At 37.9% G+C, this 19,391-nt stretch overlaps 1 protein-coding gene across 2 annotated transcripts in view; it reads left to right on the top strand.

The window, feature by feature from the left end:
- LOC144516921 (sodium- and chloride-dependent GABA transporter 2-like) overlaps window positions 1-19,391 on the top strand; it is a 55,135-nt gene that overhangs the window by 3,053 nt on the left and 32,691 nt on the right. For both annotated transcript variants that reach the window (XM_078248624.1, XM_078248623.1), the window contains 3 exons: window positions 1,353-1,514; window positions 3,701-3,822; window positions 3,904-5,361. In XM_078248624.1, coding sequence (XP_078104750.1) covers window positions 1,353-1,514; window positions 3,701-3,822; window positions 3,904-5,238 — 1,619 coding nt within the window. In that variant the 3' untranslated portion in view covers window positions 5,239-5,361. The remainder of the gene's footprint in view (window positions 1-1,352; window positions 1,515-3,700; window positions 3,823-3,903; window positions 5,362-19,391) is intronic.

The raw sequence follows: 19,391 nt of genomic DNA, 5'->3' as shown, positions 1-19,391 counted from the left end.
ATGCAACAGCTGTTTGTTTTATCCCATGTAGTCTTTGATAGTGAAAGACAACCAACACAATAGCTTGGATGCCTGACAACATCTCGACAAAAAGCCTGTCTGAATCTTTTCACTTCCTCTATTGACAACTTCTACCGTCTGTTCCACGACGTTGACCCACAGGAGCACAAATTGCAACTCTAAGATCGGGTTATATTAGTTTAAAAATAGTTAGCAAGACTTGTTGTCCAACCACATCAAAAATCAAAAGTGTTTAGCAAAAGCCTGCTGTCATCAAGCGGGGGAGATCCGATCGTTGTACATTTCCTCCATACTCCTGGAAGACATTTATAGTGTTGATCTCGGTTATTCACTTAAAATTGAAAGAAATAGTTGTTTCAAGAATTAAAAAGTGTGCTTGGAAAGGAAGTTCAAACTCTGTCTCTTTCCTCACCTCTGCACAGCGGACCAATCTCGGTGTGAAGTGAGTGTGAATGTCGGATTGGTGGTTTACGGAAAGTTACAGAAATGGTCGGAAAGGCGCGGAGGGGCGTTTCCAAGGCTATTGGACCATCCAACAAGCAGTTCTAATCTAGTATACTGGCCCCTCAAATAGGGAGAAGCAAAAGATGTTTGAAGTGAACTTCAAACCATTTGATAATACCATGCTCGGTTCAGGAGCATAATACCAAATTAATCACACCTGTGGGTTTAACACACACAGTATGTAAGCTGTGCACTCACACACTCCACAAAGCATTTCTTCATTGCCAAGGCACAATTATTGGTTCCAGGTTCACTTTCTTTTATAAAACTATGATCACGTGTGTAAACATTTGTTGCTATTCCTGTCAGATGTAGCAAGGTGGGTCTACACATCATACAAGTTGTGAAAGCCGTGATTGGTCGAGGTAGTCAACGTGTAGTCTGTCATGTCTCTCGCCAAGTCACACAGCACAACCTTATGACTCTTTTCATCTTCTGATCTGACACTGATCTCAAAAGACACAAATATCCTGTTGTCTGATTTCAGCATATGTTTAACACATCGCTTGTGTTCACTCATGTAGGGTTACTGGACAGGAGGCATCCCATGTGTGCTTGTAAAAACCTTGTAACTTTAACAGTACGAGATGTTAAGATGTTAAATTCTTTAGCGACAGGAACCTTTTTTCGGGGGTAAAAGGACAAAATATAACTTTGTAAACATAAAACGAAATTGTGAGTTGACTATTTATTGATATGGTGTGTTATCAGCATGTATACATTATTTCCCTAACTATGATATAGCATCTATCCTTCAGCCATGGATTATGTGTAATTTTCATTGTTACTTGTCTTTTTCAATGTTGTTATTTTGCCCGTTTGATTAGGAATCTTTGCATTCAAGTGTTCCCGGGCAGAAGAGATCTTCAATCTGCTTCAGGAGCTGATGCAATGTAACAGCATCAACGTGGTGGAAGAGTCAATGATGATGAGTCGCAGTGGTCACACACCAGAGATGGAAATGTCTCGCACACCACAGACTCCCAACAGTGAGTCACACAGACACACACGCACGCGCACGCACACACACACGCACAGCTAATTATACACTTGAGTTAATTGTAGAACTTACATGCAGCAATACAGCACTAAATTTAGCAGAATTCTAAAGTTATTATAGACACTGGTTAAACTGAACCGACTGAGTCACAGGTATAAAGGTATCCAAATAACAAAGTAAACCAGAGACACAGACTGCAGTCATAGACACTTTGATGTGCAGAATTTGTACTTCAGGTCAATCTTTCTTCGATAAATAAAAGAATAACTCAATGAGCCTCAGTTGTCCTTACTTGAATATATAAGTTTATTACAACTAGTGCTTAGATCTGGCCCAAAAAATCAAGCCCGACCCAACCCGAGCCCGTGCACGTTGTGTCCGAGACCGGCCCGGCCCGACACATTAACTGGAATTATGAGCCCAAGCCTGATTTCAACCCGACACTTTTTTAATACATACACCGTTATAACTGACGTTCTCAACTACAATTCAGAGTTGTTTGAACTCAACGCATTTCTCTGTGAGGGCTTGCTTCGCCCTCATGCTTGGAGAAGTAATGAAAGAGGACGTTGAAGGCTGACTATCATCTTTTCTGCCACGGCGAGCCTGCTTCATGTGTCTGTTCATCATCCAAGTCCCCGTTTTATTTGCTGTCATAGACGAGCAGCGTGCCGTACTTAGCCTAATGCACTCGACAAAGCCGACGCATATGTTGTCACTGCCCACGACTTGTTTAAAATGGTAAATTCAAAGGTAATTCTCCTGTTTTTCTTTTGTTCTTTACATCCTCAAGCTCCATGTTGCACTTAAGCTACACCATACAGCCCAGCAGCCCCGGTGTGATGTGTGCGAGAGGAGGAGACTCCGCGCATGACACGTGTTGCATTTTGTAACTGTAGTCCAACTTGTGTAACTTTTTGGACACATTTGTTACTTTGGCCTAAATATAGCCTATATAGATAATATTTCTGATTATGGCATAGCTTTCTCCCCACCCAATTAGGCTAATAAAGTAATGATTACAAAAAACACAAATGCTTGATCAAGGGCCCGCCCCGAGGATAGTAGCGGAAAATAACGGCCGGGCCGGGCTTGTGCAGAGAAAATAAAATCTAATTACAACACACATGCTAATACCGTATGGCAACACACAAAAACAACAAAAACTTAAAGTAACATTAATTTGCTCAGACATATAGAGTGTAGAGTGTAAGGCAAAACAGTGTTGTGTAACCTAAAGGGTAAAATCCTTTTGGATAAAAAAAAAAAAACTATTTATAAATAAATGCTATATAAATGCAGCTATTACCATTTGAAATCTGTTTTTTTTTTTTTTTTTTTTTTAATCTAAAACACTATGACTATTGCTAAAGCATGAATTTTAGTTTTTAATCATGTAATTTTGAATACATAAGTGGCTATTGTAAAATATTTCTAGTCCCTCATGTAGAATTTTAAACTTTAAAGGAGTCAAAAGACATATTGCACTCTTAAGCAATTTTGTGGCATAAGAGACTAAATAAATAGTCTTGTGATTTAACTTAAGTTCTTGTGTCTCTCAAGCAGAATGTTACAGAAGTCCGTGTCATTGTTAGAGCCGAGTTTGAGAGCTTGCTCGTGTCCATGTTGACAGGCAGCACTTTATTCATAGATCTGCTGTTGACCCACTGGATCGCTTTTGTTGCCTTGGATGATGATGCTGTTTGCGGTACTGCTCCAGGTCTTTAAAAGGTTTACTTTGGTGTGAATACATCTCATTTCACGAGATAATTAGTATAAAAGCCATTGACAAGAAGTCCCTTTGGTTCCACTGAGTTTAGCCCTAACAAAGTAAAATGTTATTGGTTTTTTTTGACTTGGCCATAACCACAATGAGCACATGTACTAATACTGAATTTTCTGAGCCAAGTTAGGGTTTGGCTATGTTTTATAAAGCCCAAAACATTTAAAGTATGCTTCCTAAAATTACAATAAATCAAGTAATTTAAACATGAGAACAATAGAACTGGAGGTTATCCAAAATCTATGTACTTTAACTTATGTATGCCCTTTTTAAAGCTTGATACTATGTTTCTCTTAGTTCTCTGGGCATGTTTGTCAAACTCACTGAATCAGGCTCTTGCCTTGCTTTTTTTTTGTCTGTGTCTTTATATTTTCACATAAATGTGTTTGCAGCTCCAGCATTCCCTGTCCAGGCTTTTCCCAATGGATACCCTGGTTATCCAATCAGAGGTGATTCCTCCCAACCCTCTCTTGCTGATGATCAAGGACATAGCCTCATGGGTTTGGAAGACCAGGTAAGACCTATTCTTGCTATTTAAAGTTCACTGTATTTGTGCTAGTTCACAATGTGACCCTGTTTTTATTTTCCTCAATAGACCCACACCTATGTAAATACTGTTAGTATGGAGGGGGATCTCTCTATGCGTCACTGTGTGCACTCCCTGCCCGAGGTGCGGCCCAGCTCTTTCCCTGAAACAACACGGGGAGCCATTGCTGTCGGGGGCCAAGGAAATCCGCAGTCCAACCTGCGGTGCTGTCCCTTGGAGGAGCATAACGATCCTCAGGTGTTCTTAAAGCCGTCCTCACAGGAGGTCAAATTCATGCTGGGCCCCACTCCGGCACAACGCCATCTGCTGGAGAGAGAGAGGGAGAGAGAGAGGGAGAGAGAGAGGGAGAGGCATGGGCACAATCCTCACAGTCTTCAGCCAGTAGAGGGTGCAACAGGCTCAGAGACGGAGGGAGACGAGCCCTCCATGCACCTGTGCAACTCTCACTCCTATCACCATTTCCATCACCACACGCACCGGCATCCGGGCCTCGAGCACCCGGACAGCTGCCAGAGTGGCGAACTCACCTATGAGAATATCAACGGGCTGAGGAGTGGCCGGAAGCAGCGGCTGAGCCCCAGCAGTGTGTCGCAGTCTGTGGGTTCAAGCAGCAGCAGCAGCACTGGGGACAGTCACACCCACTCCCTCATGCACCCACATGCCCTCGGCCCATCGTCTCTACCCCTGCAGGGCTATGCCTGCGAGAGGGGCATGGGTGGAGGTCATCGTCGGACAGCTCTGCTTAACTACGAGAACCTGCCCTCTCTGCCGCCGGTGTGGGAGTACAGAGCTCTGCAGCGGGATGACGAACAGGAAGAGGAAGACGATGAGCAGGATGAGGAGGAATATGAGGAAGAAGAGGAAGACTTTGATGAGTATGAGTTCTCAGAAGGCCTTGGGACACCCAATGGGTACCACCAGGATGGTCGGGGCATCCACAGAGATGCCTTGCAGAACTATGTCAACACAGAGCAGGTCCAGCCACCCCGGCTCCGACACGCCTGCCCTCCGCATCCACGGCCGTGTCAGCCAGACAGAGGGGGGCGAATATTTAGCTTTGATTTCCGCAGACGATCAAGGTCAGGGGTTGGAGGCTGTGAGCACAGCCACATGCCTCCATCGCGGCAGCTGAATTACATCCAGGTGGACCTAGAGGGAGAACCTCCCTGCCAAGCCATCAGCAGCGGGAGTGCCCAGACCCAGCCACAGCACCAGCGCCTACCACCCAAAAAATGTGGCCCACAGGCATCCCGGCGCAGTGAATGCTACGCAGTCATTGACCTAAAGAAGACCGCTGCCATGTCCAACCTGCAGAAAGCTCTGCCCAGGGATGATGGGACTTCCAGAAAGACTCGCCACAACAGCACAGACCTGCCTCTGTAAACGGTGTTCAAACTGAAGAGGAACAATGAAGACAGATGAAGGCTTATCCTCATCTGAGCACACTGGACCCTTCACTGTCATCCATCCATCCATTCAACTGTCGGGCTGACTAATACAGTACAGGTACCTAATTAGAAACTTACTGAAACCTATTTGTGCATATAAAAGGAAATGAAAAATATCTGAGGAGAATTTGCCATTTTATTCTGTGTTATGTATTAGATATGTGGTGTGAAGCTCTCTCAAGAAATTGGCAGTTTTTGCTGCAAATACTGTTTGCTGGCTATATGGATATTTATATATAAGCATAAAATCATATATATATATATATATATATATATATATATATATATATATATATATATATATATATATATATATATATATATATGACTTTATGCTTAGCTATGACTTAGAGCAGAGACCTCTGTTTTCAGTGGAATCCGTCATTGCCATATGGTATTGGCAAATTTTAATTCATAAACCCATCTTCACTTAGACATGTTTTATAGTTTCTATCATTTAGTTAATCTACATCCATCTACATTTATTTATTTATTTTTTATTTTTTTACTTAAATGCTATGAGAGTCAAAAATTAGACCCTTGTTACAGAAGAAGTAGAGTAGTTGTTGGCATGAAGGAAGGTTAATGGTTCCTCCAAGATACTGGCCAATATTCATACCTCATCATAAGCATCTTAGTGTAATATTGTGGCTAGCAGAATAGATCATTATTTGTTACTATATGCCGATAGAGCTTTTTGCACACAATCCTATGAAATTGTATTTTATCATACTTTAGGGAATGGTTTCGTCCAGTCCAAGAAAAATGGAATTAGATGAACAGAAAAGATGGTGATATTTGCAGAATTATACTAAACTGAATGATGGTAAAAGTAGCACACATGGATTAAACGAGCTTTGGCTCCCTCCTATCCACATGCAGCAAATAAAAAAGTAGCATATCATTTCCGATCACACCTCCTGCACATCGTCCCAGACCTGCAGGAGGTCCATGCGGTTTACACGGTTTATGCTTGTCACGTTGCACTTTTGACTTTTTGGGCCACTGAAATGCTCTTTGTCTCTACTCCCACTCCACTGGAGCACCAGGTTTGACTGTGTCCTTTTTACCAAAAGCAGGGGGCCAAATATTTCATTGAGATTTTTAGTCAGCATCGTAGATAGGATTTACTTACATGTTTTGATGGAGACATCAACAACCTCAAATAGTAGCATTAAGCTATAACCTCACATAAAATGTGCTGAATCTTTAATTTGTCAGTTATCCGGTGTGGTCTGTTTTTAATGGGTCACAAAATGAAGATTTTTGTGAGGCTATTTATCAACCGTAGTCAGATATTTATTTATTTATTTATTTATTCTTTTATTTTTAATTGTAATCATTTTGTTTTCCATGTGATGACCAGCTTTTTGTAATCCTGTTGGTAATACGGAGACGAAAGTTTCACATCAAATTTTCACTAGACTGGACTCTGGTGTATTACTGTTATAACTGTGCTTAATTATATTTAAAAAAAAAAAAAAAAAAAAAAAAAAAAATGAAAGACTGTATTTATATTTTAAGTGCCAAAACTTATTTGCAAACTGTATGATGAATAAAATCAAACGTGCCATTAGGATTGGTAGAAAACAATATGAAATAAAGGCATTAGGTAATAATGGTCGGTAGACAAACTAAAGAGGAAGTAATCAACTTTTAAAGGATAAATTAAAACAACAAAAACTGCACATTCCACCTCATCCACATCGACAGCCATTTTGGAGTGAGATATAAGAAAGGTAATCTTGTAGTCTGATAATCACAGCCAGGGTGGTTTTATGCTGCTACATGTAAATACTAAGGTACTTGTCAAAATGAAAACATATGTGTTTGAACCTATGCGATGTCAGATCTTTTACCATATTGTTAATTGCTAATAGAAGTACCATTGTTTTGTTCTTCTGAAATCATTTCTGAGCAGTAGAAATATATAATGTACCATTTAAGAGAATGTTTCATTTGGCCAATATTTAATTTCATCCATTGTTGTCTCGACAAACTGTCTGTCTGGTAGGAGAGGTAACGGAAGCACAGGCCCATGGATGCTGTCATCTTTTTCTTAAGCACTCATATCGAGGTAATATTTTCAGCTGATGGCAGAAGGCCAAATGTTCTAGATTTACAGATTGTGGCATTTAGCAGTAGGTTTTTTTTTTTTTTTTTAACGGAGCATTCAATGTGGAGATCAATATAGGACGCAAATACAAATTCTCAACTTCTGCTAAGGAGGGTTTTTTGGCTTCTGTGTGACATGAGGTGCAAATCAAAGATGATTTCTTCAAATTCATTTGTGCAAAGAAAACAGCTTCAAGTTTGTGATGGTTACTTCTGTTGGGTGCTATATAGATATTTATTTTACATTACATATATTTTATTTACGTATTTCATTTAGAATGATGTAAAACTGTGAAACGCTGTCAGAGGAAAGCAAGATACAGTTCAAGTTCCCAAACTTGCAAAATCTACTACTATTACTATAAATTTATTTTTTAGGTATGATATATTTTTCATTTTATGATTTTAATTTTGTTTTAATGAAACCGAAACTGTTCAGTCAATAAAATGTCAGAAAGTGCACACCAATTTCCTACAGCCCATGGGGCCATCTTGTTTTGTCTAAAATTCAAAGATATTAAGTTTCCAATTGTATAAAACATTTTTGCTTTTAAAAAGTTACTTTTACAAGCAACCATTTATCAAAATTGTAGATGAATCAATGGTTCCCAGACTCAAATAATCAATTTATAATGTGGTCTTTTTAGATATGTGATAAAAAGGTATTTGCAATTCACTACTTTTATTCATGTGTTTGTAGGACAGCATCTAACGATTATTGTTTGGTCTAGAGAAGGCCCCTCACAATTTTCCTGAACTCAAGGCCATGTCTTCAAATTGTCTTGTTTTGTCTGACCAGCAATGCAAAACCCCAAAGTATTCCATTTACACTGGTGTAAAACAGAGAAAGGCAAGAAAAGCTTTGCAAATGCAAATGAGTTACTCCATAAGTGAGAGAAATGAATCCTTACTACTAGTATGCTACTGGTTTGATGGTAACAATAATGTAAAAGTTTTTGTTTCCCAACACAGAAGCTTTAAACAACTCCAAAATCAAAAGTTAATAGTTTGTATTTTTGTTTGATCGTCATACTTTAATATAGAGAGTCTAATAAGAGAGTCTCTTCTATAACGAAAAGGCCAACTTTTAGCAGACATTTTTGACTGTCTTTGCAAAGATATTGTCATGATACAATGGAAGGATGTTTACATTTTTGCAATAATAGGTGAATTATTGTTTTGTCGATCTAAATCAGACTAAGTGTGAAATTTAAATAGTCTATAGAGCTGTGGGCTTAATATATTTAATCGCCTGTTCTTCTGTGAATCAGTCTTATTTTTAATTCAGGTACAATGTTTACTTTTCAATCGTCATAGTACAATTTCAGCTATGAAAGTACAAAAGAAATATGCCTGATTTCTTGATTGTCAGACACTGTTTTCTTAAACTCACATTAAAGGTGCCATACAGTGGGTGAACATTGCCAGTACTTAAATTACAATTTTTTGATTTTAATTTTCAAACCTGTGGTAATGTTTCATACAGGAATCAGAAGGAGTTCCATCTAATTTCTCAAAATATAGTTACATGTGGTTTTATGGTCCTTTTTAAAAAAAAAAAGAAAAAAAAAAAAAAAAATTCATGTTGAAAAGTGTTACCAATCTTTGTTATAACGCAGTAACCTCACCACCACCAATAGCAGTTAACAGTGATTATGGCATCATTACCACATACTCCTGTGTTTACTGATTAATAATCAAAATAGATGTAATTGTTTTTCAAAAAATGCTCATGTGATCTCATTGCACTTCAGTTAAAATAAGTGTCGCTCTCATCCCATAAATCATTGTGATTGGCTCACAGTGGATGCTATCGCAAACGTTCACCTTCAGTGTTTATGCTCAAGGCGTAATACACACAGGGGTATGTGAAATTAATAAGCACTGCTGATGGGTATGATTAGTTCCGCGGGGCAAGGAGCAACAAGTCGAGATAACACGTCCTGTCATTAAGTTCCCCAAACTGAATTTATTGAACGGGTTGTTTAACAAAAGGGCTTGCTCTGTGTTTACTGTACAAACATTAACGCCATTTAGTCCATTTAAAGAAATTTCTCACAGTGCCTTTCATATTCAAGCTGGAGAAACATTTTCATTGCTGTTTATGAGGGTGGCCTGGAAAAAAAAAAAAAAAAGTTTTAAGACTGACCAAGTTGAAATGGGCTTTAGTCAAAGTGGTTTCTTACTTCAAGTTGTATTTGAAAAAAGTGCCAACTGCTGATTGTTTTACACCATACTGTATTTTTAAATTATGTCTGTTTTAAAGGAATGTTTTGAAATGTTGGGAGACATTCATATCTGCTTTCTTGCTGAGTTGGATAAGAAGATGATTAAAGCGTAACTCTCGCCAAAATGAAACCTCTTTTTGTGAATGTACCTGAGTCAAACCTTCGTTTAAAAGCCTATTTAGGACGGAAGCGCCACTTTTAAGATTTACCGTATCTTCGTTTTTTGGTCAAATGGCCTTTTGAATGGGAGTGCTAGGGGTACTTCTATGATCGCATCAAAATCACTATTTTTAAAACACTAAGAAGCCTCGACACAACATGAAACTTTTCTCCAAGTATCACCAGAGTCTCTACACATGAACTCCAGCGTTGACAGCATTGTTTGTGTACACAGAGTTCACTAAAAAAGGTTTTTAACAACTCACTGTAGCTGTTGGTTTTTCGGTCGCCGTCCATCGAGCCAGTCAAAAATAGTCGAGGGAGGAGAGTAAAGATGGAAAGCTCCTAAAGCTTAGTTCCATATAAATGCACGGATGATTTGTTGTTTTGTCGTTAGTGAAACACAATATTGACCTTGTAGTTGAAAAAGGAGCCTCATATAGCAGTGACATTTCCTCCTATGGAGTCTGTTCATTCGCATTCGGAGATCGCCTATTTTTGACTGAGAAAATGGCGGATAGCGTAAACAACAACTGCTAACGTGAGTTGCTCAAAACCTTTCTTTTTAGTAAACTCTGTGTACACAAACAATGTTCTCAATGGTAGAGTTCATGTGTAGAGCCCCTGGTGAGACTTCGAGCAATGAATGGGGCGGGGGGTGGCACATGATTCATTTTAATTTGATAGATAGAAAAAATGAGAGTGGTATCAATCATCTCATTGAATCTTGGCAAGAAAGCAAATATCCAAACTTATCTTCAAGAATTTTGATCTATTCCTTTGGGGTTGTTGACATTAAAATTGAATAAGTCATATTTTTTTAAGATTACATGGTCCATGATCTTAAAAATCTGTTCAGTGGTTTAGGAGATGCAGTGAGAAGCCAAACTCAGTGTGACTGAAAGACTGAAAAGGTGTTCAATCATGAACAGTATGTTCTGTGACATATAATGTTAATTATGAGTAAAGATTACAGTGTTTGTCATTATAATGGCATGTGGCTACAGTGCACTCCATGATTCCTCATCAGCTGCCATTTCTTCTCATAGTGCTGAAGAATGTGAAAATAAAATTCCTTTCAGAGATTTTTTTTTTTTTAAACTACTCAATGTGTAACGTAAATCAGATTACAAGAATATAGTAAGGACAGAAAGGCCAGCAACACGGTTTGCACCATAGTGCTACACATCATCTGTGGTTTTTCATAATAATCATCATCATCATCTTTTAATTGATTCTGTATCATCTTCATAAAATACAGAACATCATAAATTACATATTGTAAAACCTTGACTTCCTGTCCATGCTATGAGATGGATCTCTGTCCAAATACTGAAAGTATCAGATAATTAATATCTCTTGATTATTATTATTATTATTATTATTATTATTATTATTATTATTATTATGTGTTGTTTTTTTTATCTGGTTTGTTTTTGTCTGGTACGAGGGTGTGATCACTACCAGAGATGTACGAGTCTGAGCTGTACATTTTTGTGTATTTGTATACAGGTTGCTTTGGCCTAACTTTGTGATTGTTATAATCAATTTACGAATTGAATGAGTGCCAAATATGCTCCAGCATGACAAAATCCGGGACGGAAACTTGCAGGTACTTTCCCTGACTCATCGAGTGAGACTCGAGTGACTTGCTGCTGTTGTAGACTACTTGCGATACAAATGCACAGCTGAAGGTTTGACCATGCTAAATATTTTTGCTGAAAGGGGAAAATGTGTTTGTTTTTATCTTAGTTTGACAAGGTTTCTTCAAATATTTGTTGTATGTTTCTGTGTTTCCCTCCATGGCTTATAAATGAGTATGCAGTGATGGTCTTATCATGCTGCCATTAGAGGTGAATATAAAGAGCTAATTTGCTTTATTTGTTGGACTGTCAAAAAGGAACATTTGGGTCATTTTCATTCTTGAATCATTCCACACAGAGATGTATGTTATCTGACCTCTTCATCCCATCCTGTCCCAAAACAAAGTGAGCCTGAATTTGATCAATTATAGTGTGGATTTGTCCAAAAATGTAAAAGTAAATGTAATTCTAATATTAAAATGAAACTATGAAAATATCTTATTGAGCACTAAACAGTGTCTATTTTGTTTTTCTTTAAGTCTAACCTTTAATGTCTCAAAGAATCAATAAATGTATTTGAGTAAAACAAAACCGTTTCCCTCCAGGATCATGTGCCTCTTCAGTTCATAACATGTACAATTTTTAACATTGCATTTACAAGATATTTTTTAAAGTATTCCTAGAATATTTTTATAAAATATACCAGAACAGGCTGCTCAACAATCAAAACAGTACAAGACTTTAAAATAAATATATATATATATATATATATATATATATATATATATATATATATATATATATATATATATATATAATCTTTTTTTAAGAAAGAAAGAAACGAGTCAGGTCAACACAGCTAATGTGAACACCGAACCTTTTTGGGCTGATCAAACCTAATCACTTTTGGAGGCGAAATGCTTTGTTTGCTCTGGTCTATTTATTATTTTCTGAAGAAACATTGAAGACAGACGTGAAACGGGCCTGTTTAAATGTGTGTAGTACAATACTCAAGCCGTGTGAATAATCATTCATCATCCAGTCCAGCAGCTGAGAATAACTGCACTGTGTGAGGGATGTCTGTACCCTGAGGACAGAAATAACTGTGTGAACCATTCAAAGTAGATTGCCTTTTTGTTCAGAATATGTACAGCTGTCTGTAGCTCAACAGAATATATGACTTATCTAAGTGGACATAATCATGTTTCCCATTTTTGCTCAAACCAGAAATTAAATCGAGATTTTACTCAATTTTTTGCAGCTAAATTTTAACTTCCTTTGAGCATGTAATTAGTATCTACCAGTGTGTTAACAATTTTAATAATTTGATGTACAGAGAGCATGGTCCTTGTTAGCTCTAGAGATTTACAGCAAACTGTAAATATATGCCTTAAATAGTAGCTGTCTTGTCTTGTGTTTGTATCTGTCTTGTTTTATGGTCATTGATTTATTGTATCAAGAGAGGAGCCTCACAAATAAAGCAGAGCTTTTATTGTTTCTATTGTTTCTACTCTACTATGCGTCACTAATGTTAAGTCTGCAGGGTTCTATCTTAACTAAAGCGCTGAATAATTCATTTTGTTCTAACAGAACACAGGTAGAAAGACTATGCCTGCACGTGACGACATGAAACTCCCGCTACAGCTTGACATTTGAGTGATGGATTTCTGTCTCACCACCACACGTGCCTGAAATATGATCATCGGAAATCTCCAGTTTCCCCAGTCAAGTTTTCACTACAAACAGTTCAGCCGCTTCACTGTGTAACAAACAGTAGTTTTTATGTGTACAAACGTGTGACAGTTGAGGCAGGGCAGCACATGTAAAGATAAAGAGATTTAAAGCTTTAGTGCGTAACGTTTTTATATTAATGAACATCCGTTACATTCAAGCCATTGCCAAATGAGTTGCTCCAAAGCTATTTAAGAATGTCCGCTCCACACAACTCACTCTGTATTTCTCAGTATGACTATGTTCAGAAGATTGTGTCGTCGTCCAGTGACTTCCCGCGCAGAAACTCAAGTGAAGATAATTACCTGATGATATTTATAACGCTGAGATAAGATAAACTTTATTATTGCTTAGTTACATGTAAGCACAGCTCTAACATGTACATCTTCAACTCTTTTCATTCATTATTACTTTGTATTTTCATCTTTATGATCTCTTAACTATACTTTTCTATTTTACCTTAATCCCACTGTTCAGAAAAACTTATTTTTAGTTTTTTATATTTCACTGACATCCTTCTTCTAGTTTTTATAGTCATTAACTACTGTACTTCTCCTGCTACTGGGACACTTACATTTACCACCGTGGAATCAAGTAAGTTTAAGCATTCTTTAACGAAGTAGAATGAGATGCAATACAGTATGAACATGTACGGAAGAGGATTAGGGCCACATGAAAAAAAGTTCTGAGCTGAATTTTTGACTTTAAAAAAAGTCAGAATTCTGAGAAGAAAGTCAGAATTCTGAGTTTAAAGCTATAGTGCGTAGTTTCTGTCTCCCCCATGATGAATTCTAAGTAATAACAACAAAACTGTCGGCGCCTCCAAATGATACAAGCCTTCAGTGATCGTGCACCGCCCCTCCCCCCTCCTCCACGCAGTTGCTAGTGGCCAAGGAGGACACAGAGAGAGTTGTGTTGAGCTGATAGTCTTAAAGGTCCAATGTGTAGGAATTTCTCCCATCTAGCGTTGAGATCATATATCGCAATCAACTCTCTCGCACCACGCAGTTCAAAGTACGTATTACAGCTACGGTAGACTTCGCGCTTTTTTCTGATGCCGCCGGTCTCTTGCTCTTTTCAAATATCCTTTTTCTTTTTTTGGGAGAAAAAGAAGACTCCTGTTCCTGAAATTTGGATTTTGAATACGTGTGGTCCTCCATGTTTCCTTCTTCAAACTTGCCGGGGCCGGCAAGCAAAATTAGCCGGGAAGCGATGATACCCATTAGCAGCATTAACAGCACCTGTGAGTTTATCATGTGACAGCGAAAACACGAAAGGCGGAGCAGTATGTCCTGTATGTCCCTTACCGGCTAACATATTTCAAGATGGCGAGAGAGTTATAAGAGGTACTTTCTGTCACTCAAATATGCGGATTGATTGATGACCGGCAGGTCAAGAGGTCACGAGCTGTCAAAAATGTGATTTATGTCTGCCAGATGTTTCTGACGCGATTCTTCCGGAACTTTCCAGAAAAAGGGCGTGCCTAAGACCGGATATTACCAGGGAGGAGACCGGAAGATGCATATTAATGTCCCGAGACCGGAAATTGCGTTTTTAAATGAACCAATGGGCGAGATACAGGAAGATGCATTTCAAATGAACCAGTGAGCAAGAAATAGGTATCTTTCCACTTTTTGAAGCAGATAAACACCTCGTGTAACTGTGAGACCAGAGAGTGTGTGTAAGACAGGGCGGTAAAAAAAGGAATGTGGTAAAAGTGTAAGGGCTCCTCTTACAACAGGCCCAAGGAAGTAGCTTTAATAAGTGTGAATGGTCTAAGCCCAAAAGTCAATGCATCTCTGCACACACACTCACACACAGTCTCACACACAGTCACACACACACACGCAAACAAACAGACACAGTTCATGTTGTCAGTACATGTTGTCATGTTGCCGCTTGAGCATGTGAACCACTAATGTTTGCACACACATGCACATGAATTTGAATTGATGAATACAAAACTTATTTTGTATCATTTTAATGTAACTAGCTGAAACAGATTTGTATTGATTGACATTGACAATTCACAATGACAATTGACTTACAAGATTGGTTGTGTTTAATGTGTGAAAGATGTCAATTTAACAAAAGATAACGTAGCAGCAAGTAGTTAAGCTAATTATATTAAATATATAAACGTTAAAAAATATGTGCTTGTGACATTTTTGTATTAATACAGCTGTTAAAATTATATTTTATTCTCCTTGGTGTACACTTATAATAGTTGTAAAAAATGTAAGATAAGATTCAACTTGGCACCCTGAACCAAATTTGTTTCTTTGTAAAACGCCAAAAGTAAGTAGTACTACCTTGAAGTTATATGACTTCACCAGATGTATTTATGTTTTAGCGACATTGCGTCGTAATTTCCCAATTCAGAATTAACATGTCACCAAAATTAAGTCTCACAGACAAGATATGGTAGGTTCAACATGAATTTGAATTCATGAATACAAAAATTTTGTATCATTTTGTATCATTTTAATGTAACTAGCATAAACACATTCGCTAAAAGGTTGTTTGGGTTTAATGTGGTGAAAGATGCCAAAAAAGATAACATAGCAGGAAAATAGTTTAGCTAATTATATTAAATATATACGAACATTACATTTTTTAAAACTTATGTGATCAGTGTTAAAAAAGAAAAGAAAAAAAAAGTAAGACGAGATTCAACTTTGCACCCGTCCCAAATTTGTTTCTTTGTAAAACGCTAACGTTAAAAGTTAGTAGTACTACTTTGCATTTACTCTGGTCTCATGTTATCTGCATTTCAACCTGAGCTCAATTATTTATAATAATAATTAATTATACAAAATATATACATATAGGAATGAATGCAACAGACAACTTGGTTTTAATATGTGATGGCCTGTTCAGAGAATGACCGACAAATTATATATCACTTAAGAGCAGCAACTAAGAATTTAAGACCACAACTTTTTATCCTGTAACAGTATCACTGAAAAGATCCTGAAGGGCGTTGAAACGGCAACTATGATTACATCAAAACTCTGACTCAAACTAGGTTCTTTTTATTTACTAGAAAAGAGAGGATTTAAGAAAACTATAAAAGATAGTTAAAAAAGAAAAAGATATAGGAAGCTTGTCCCTCCAAGCGAACTGCTATTTTATTTATGAATTGGTATATCCAAATGTGATATTGTTCGACTTTGTATTTCTATTATTGTTATTATCGATTCTGTTAATTTTGTTTTGTTTGTTAGATTATTTTAATTGTCTTTGTTCTAGCTACAACATCTATCAATGTTGGAAGATCTCTCTTGGAGTAGACTAGTTTCTCCCTTTGAAAGAGCAAGGGCCTCTAGCTTGCAGTTGTTGGCTAAGGTTAAAGGTCAACCTCTGCTCTGCAGCGCTTACACACACACACACACACACACACACACACACACACACACACACACACACACACTGCACAGACACACACACACACACACACACACACACACACACACACACACACACACACACACACACACACACACACACACACACACACACACACACACACACACACACACACACACACCGACACACACACACACACACACACACACACACACACACACACACACATACACAGACACTGACACCGACACTCACACACACACAACACACACACACACACACACACACACACACACACACACACAACACACACACACACACAACACACACACACACACACACACACACACACACACACACACACACACACACACACACACACACACACACACAGCACACACACACACACACACACACACACACACACACACACACACACACACACACACACACACACACAGACACCAGTGGTATGTTGAGAGCTGTACATTTATGTCCACATACGTTCTCGCTTAGTAGTTATCTTTAGATTGGATATGTCATTAGATTAAATGCCCCGTAGGAAAATAATTGCCAGACACAACTAGAACAAATCAAGCTAAAAAGCATTGAGTGTTAAATGCCACATGTCCCACTGTAGCATTTCATCTCACTATATACACAGTATGGTTTTCTTTGTTAGTCCTGTGTAAACCTTGTTAAGCTGTAAATGTAGCAATTCTTCTCTCACTTTCATAAAGAAAATTGTAGGGTATATCTGTCCAATTACAAATTCAAAGAAAAATATATGAATGGATTTTAGCACCAGTGCAGACAAACACTATAAACAATCTTCATCTAAACAACACACACTGGCACTCAGAACACACTGAAAGTAAAAACACTAGCATCAAACACCAATACAGAAACCAGAAACTTTTAATCTTTACAGTTTGGATAATTTGAGTGATTTCACACAAATCAATATTTTCTTTAAAGAAAAAATGATTTCACCTTAATTCATTTTATTTTATAACATACTAGTTTTTAGGTAAACAAGAAGGAACGAAAATCATCTGTTTGCGTCAATAGATACATTTTTTTGTATGTAGTAATGTAGGCCTACGTACATACTGGAAAAACGTTACAAACTAAAGGTACGTAATAGAAACAAAGAATTGTGGGGCTAATATCGTTGCAGCAGAGCTTCGTATCTTTTAGCTTTTTCATATGAATTCAATCCCTGGTCATTTAGCACGGAGCTCATTCTCTCATTCAAATCATCTTCAGCCGTCTGTCTGATGGACGGCTCCGGTCTTGTCATTTTGCTCAGCTGCTGGGGTGAAATCAAATACATTTTCTTGGCAGCCCTCAGAGCCATTTTTATTATATTTTTATATTATATTATATTTTTTCTTCTGCTCTTATGTTTTTGGAAGCAGACCTCCTAACAGGTTTCTCAAAATAGGAATGGCTGCCGACCTCCTAACAGGTTTCCCAAAATAGAAATGGCTGCCGAGAGTAATGGGAGTATGAAGCCCCCCGTCTGTTTTTGCAGAGCCTGATGTTTACGTTTTAAACTGGGTTTTATTTATCGGCCAGCAGCCTGGTAATCTTCTTTTGGCGTTTCAGTTGTTTCGGGTGAGCAGTATTTGAAAATGTCTTTACGTTTTGAAGGTGTAGCATGGTACGGTGCTTTTAGTAACAGAGCATTCCGTTTTATACGCTCTGACATAATGATGTCCTACTTTGTTTTTGCTATGTAAATCATCGTCTGCTGGTGGGGCAGGTGTCCTATACGCACTCTGTAACGTTCTGGGCATGAAGGCGTTAGGTCCAGGATTTTATAGCCATGTTGCTCTTTTGTAGCATCTTCAAAACTTTCCAGGAAAAACTGTTTTTGTGAGGGAAAAATCTGATGAGCGAGTACTCTAATCTGAAGCTGATCTCTGGGGTTTTTAAATAGCACCAGATAATTGCTCTTTAAACTTACTGTACGGCTGTATCTACCTTTGTGAAACACATTCTGCGTCAGCAAAACGACGCTCATGTTTTGATGGTGTCTGTTTTGTGTGAAGATTTTCACCACCTCAGGGTGGTCAGAGGCCTGAAATATGACATTGTCTAGTATGACTAGATGTGATTGCTCAGGAGGAAACATACTTGTATCTTACTTGGATCTTGTAAGAATCAGGCAGGCCTTCGATGAACTTAATTTTTTTCTTCATTTTCTTCATTTCATCATACATGGGTTGGTAACTTGTATAAATCCATACAATGTTCTGAGGTACAATAGCCATCACACGCTCACATTTTTACAGTACAGATTTCAGAAAATACGTCTTGCCACATCCACTGGGGCCAACTATCAAACATAAAAATGGCACCTTTAACCTCGGATCAAAATCAATCTGTTCCATCATGTGGACCTAGTAGCCCAAAGGTAGAGTTGTACCGTCAGGAAATAGCCTCCTTTTGTCGTACACTACCCTAAACTTTTTCTGGAATGTTGAGTTTTTCAACAGGAACCCTTTTTTATCACATTTAATAACATGTTGCGGAGTCTCAAGGGTGTCCTGGTAAGATGTCTGAGGTTACATCCACTTAATATAAAAAAAATGCTATAAAAAGTGTGAAAAACACTACCTTTACTACAGTAAAACCTAAAAGGTGGAAGCAACGGAAACACCACAATCATTTGTATTTATAGATGATGCAGGTGCATGGCAAGAGAGGACATCCAATGTAATGTTGATGAAAACTTGTGGCCTGATGCTGGAGGATTAGCCCCACAATTCTTTGTTTCTATTACGTACCTTTAGTTTGTAACGTTTTTCCAGTATGTACGTACATTACTACATACAAAAAAATGTATCTATTGAAACTAAAAACTAGTATGTTATAAAATAAAATGAATTAAGGTG

Source organism: Sander vitreus, chromosome 4 (genome assembly GCF_031162955.1).
Source record: "Sander vitreus isolate 19-12246 chromosome 4, sanVit1, whole genome shotgun sequence".
In the NCBI taxonomy this organism is placed as follows: domain Eukaryota; kingdom Metazoa; phylum Chordata; class Actinopteri; order Perciformes; family Percidae; genus Sander; species Sander vitreus.
Note: the sequence above shows the minus strand (reverse complement) of the source record. Positions and strands in the feature narration are given on the sequence as shown.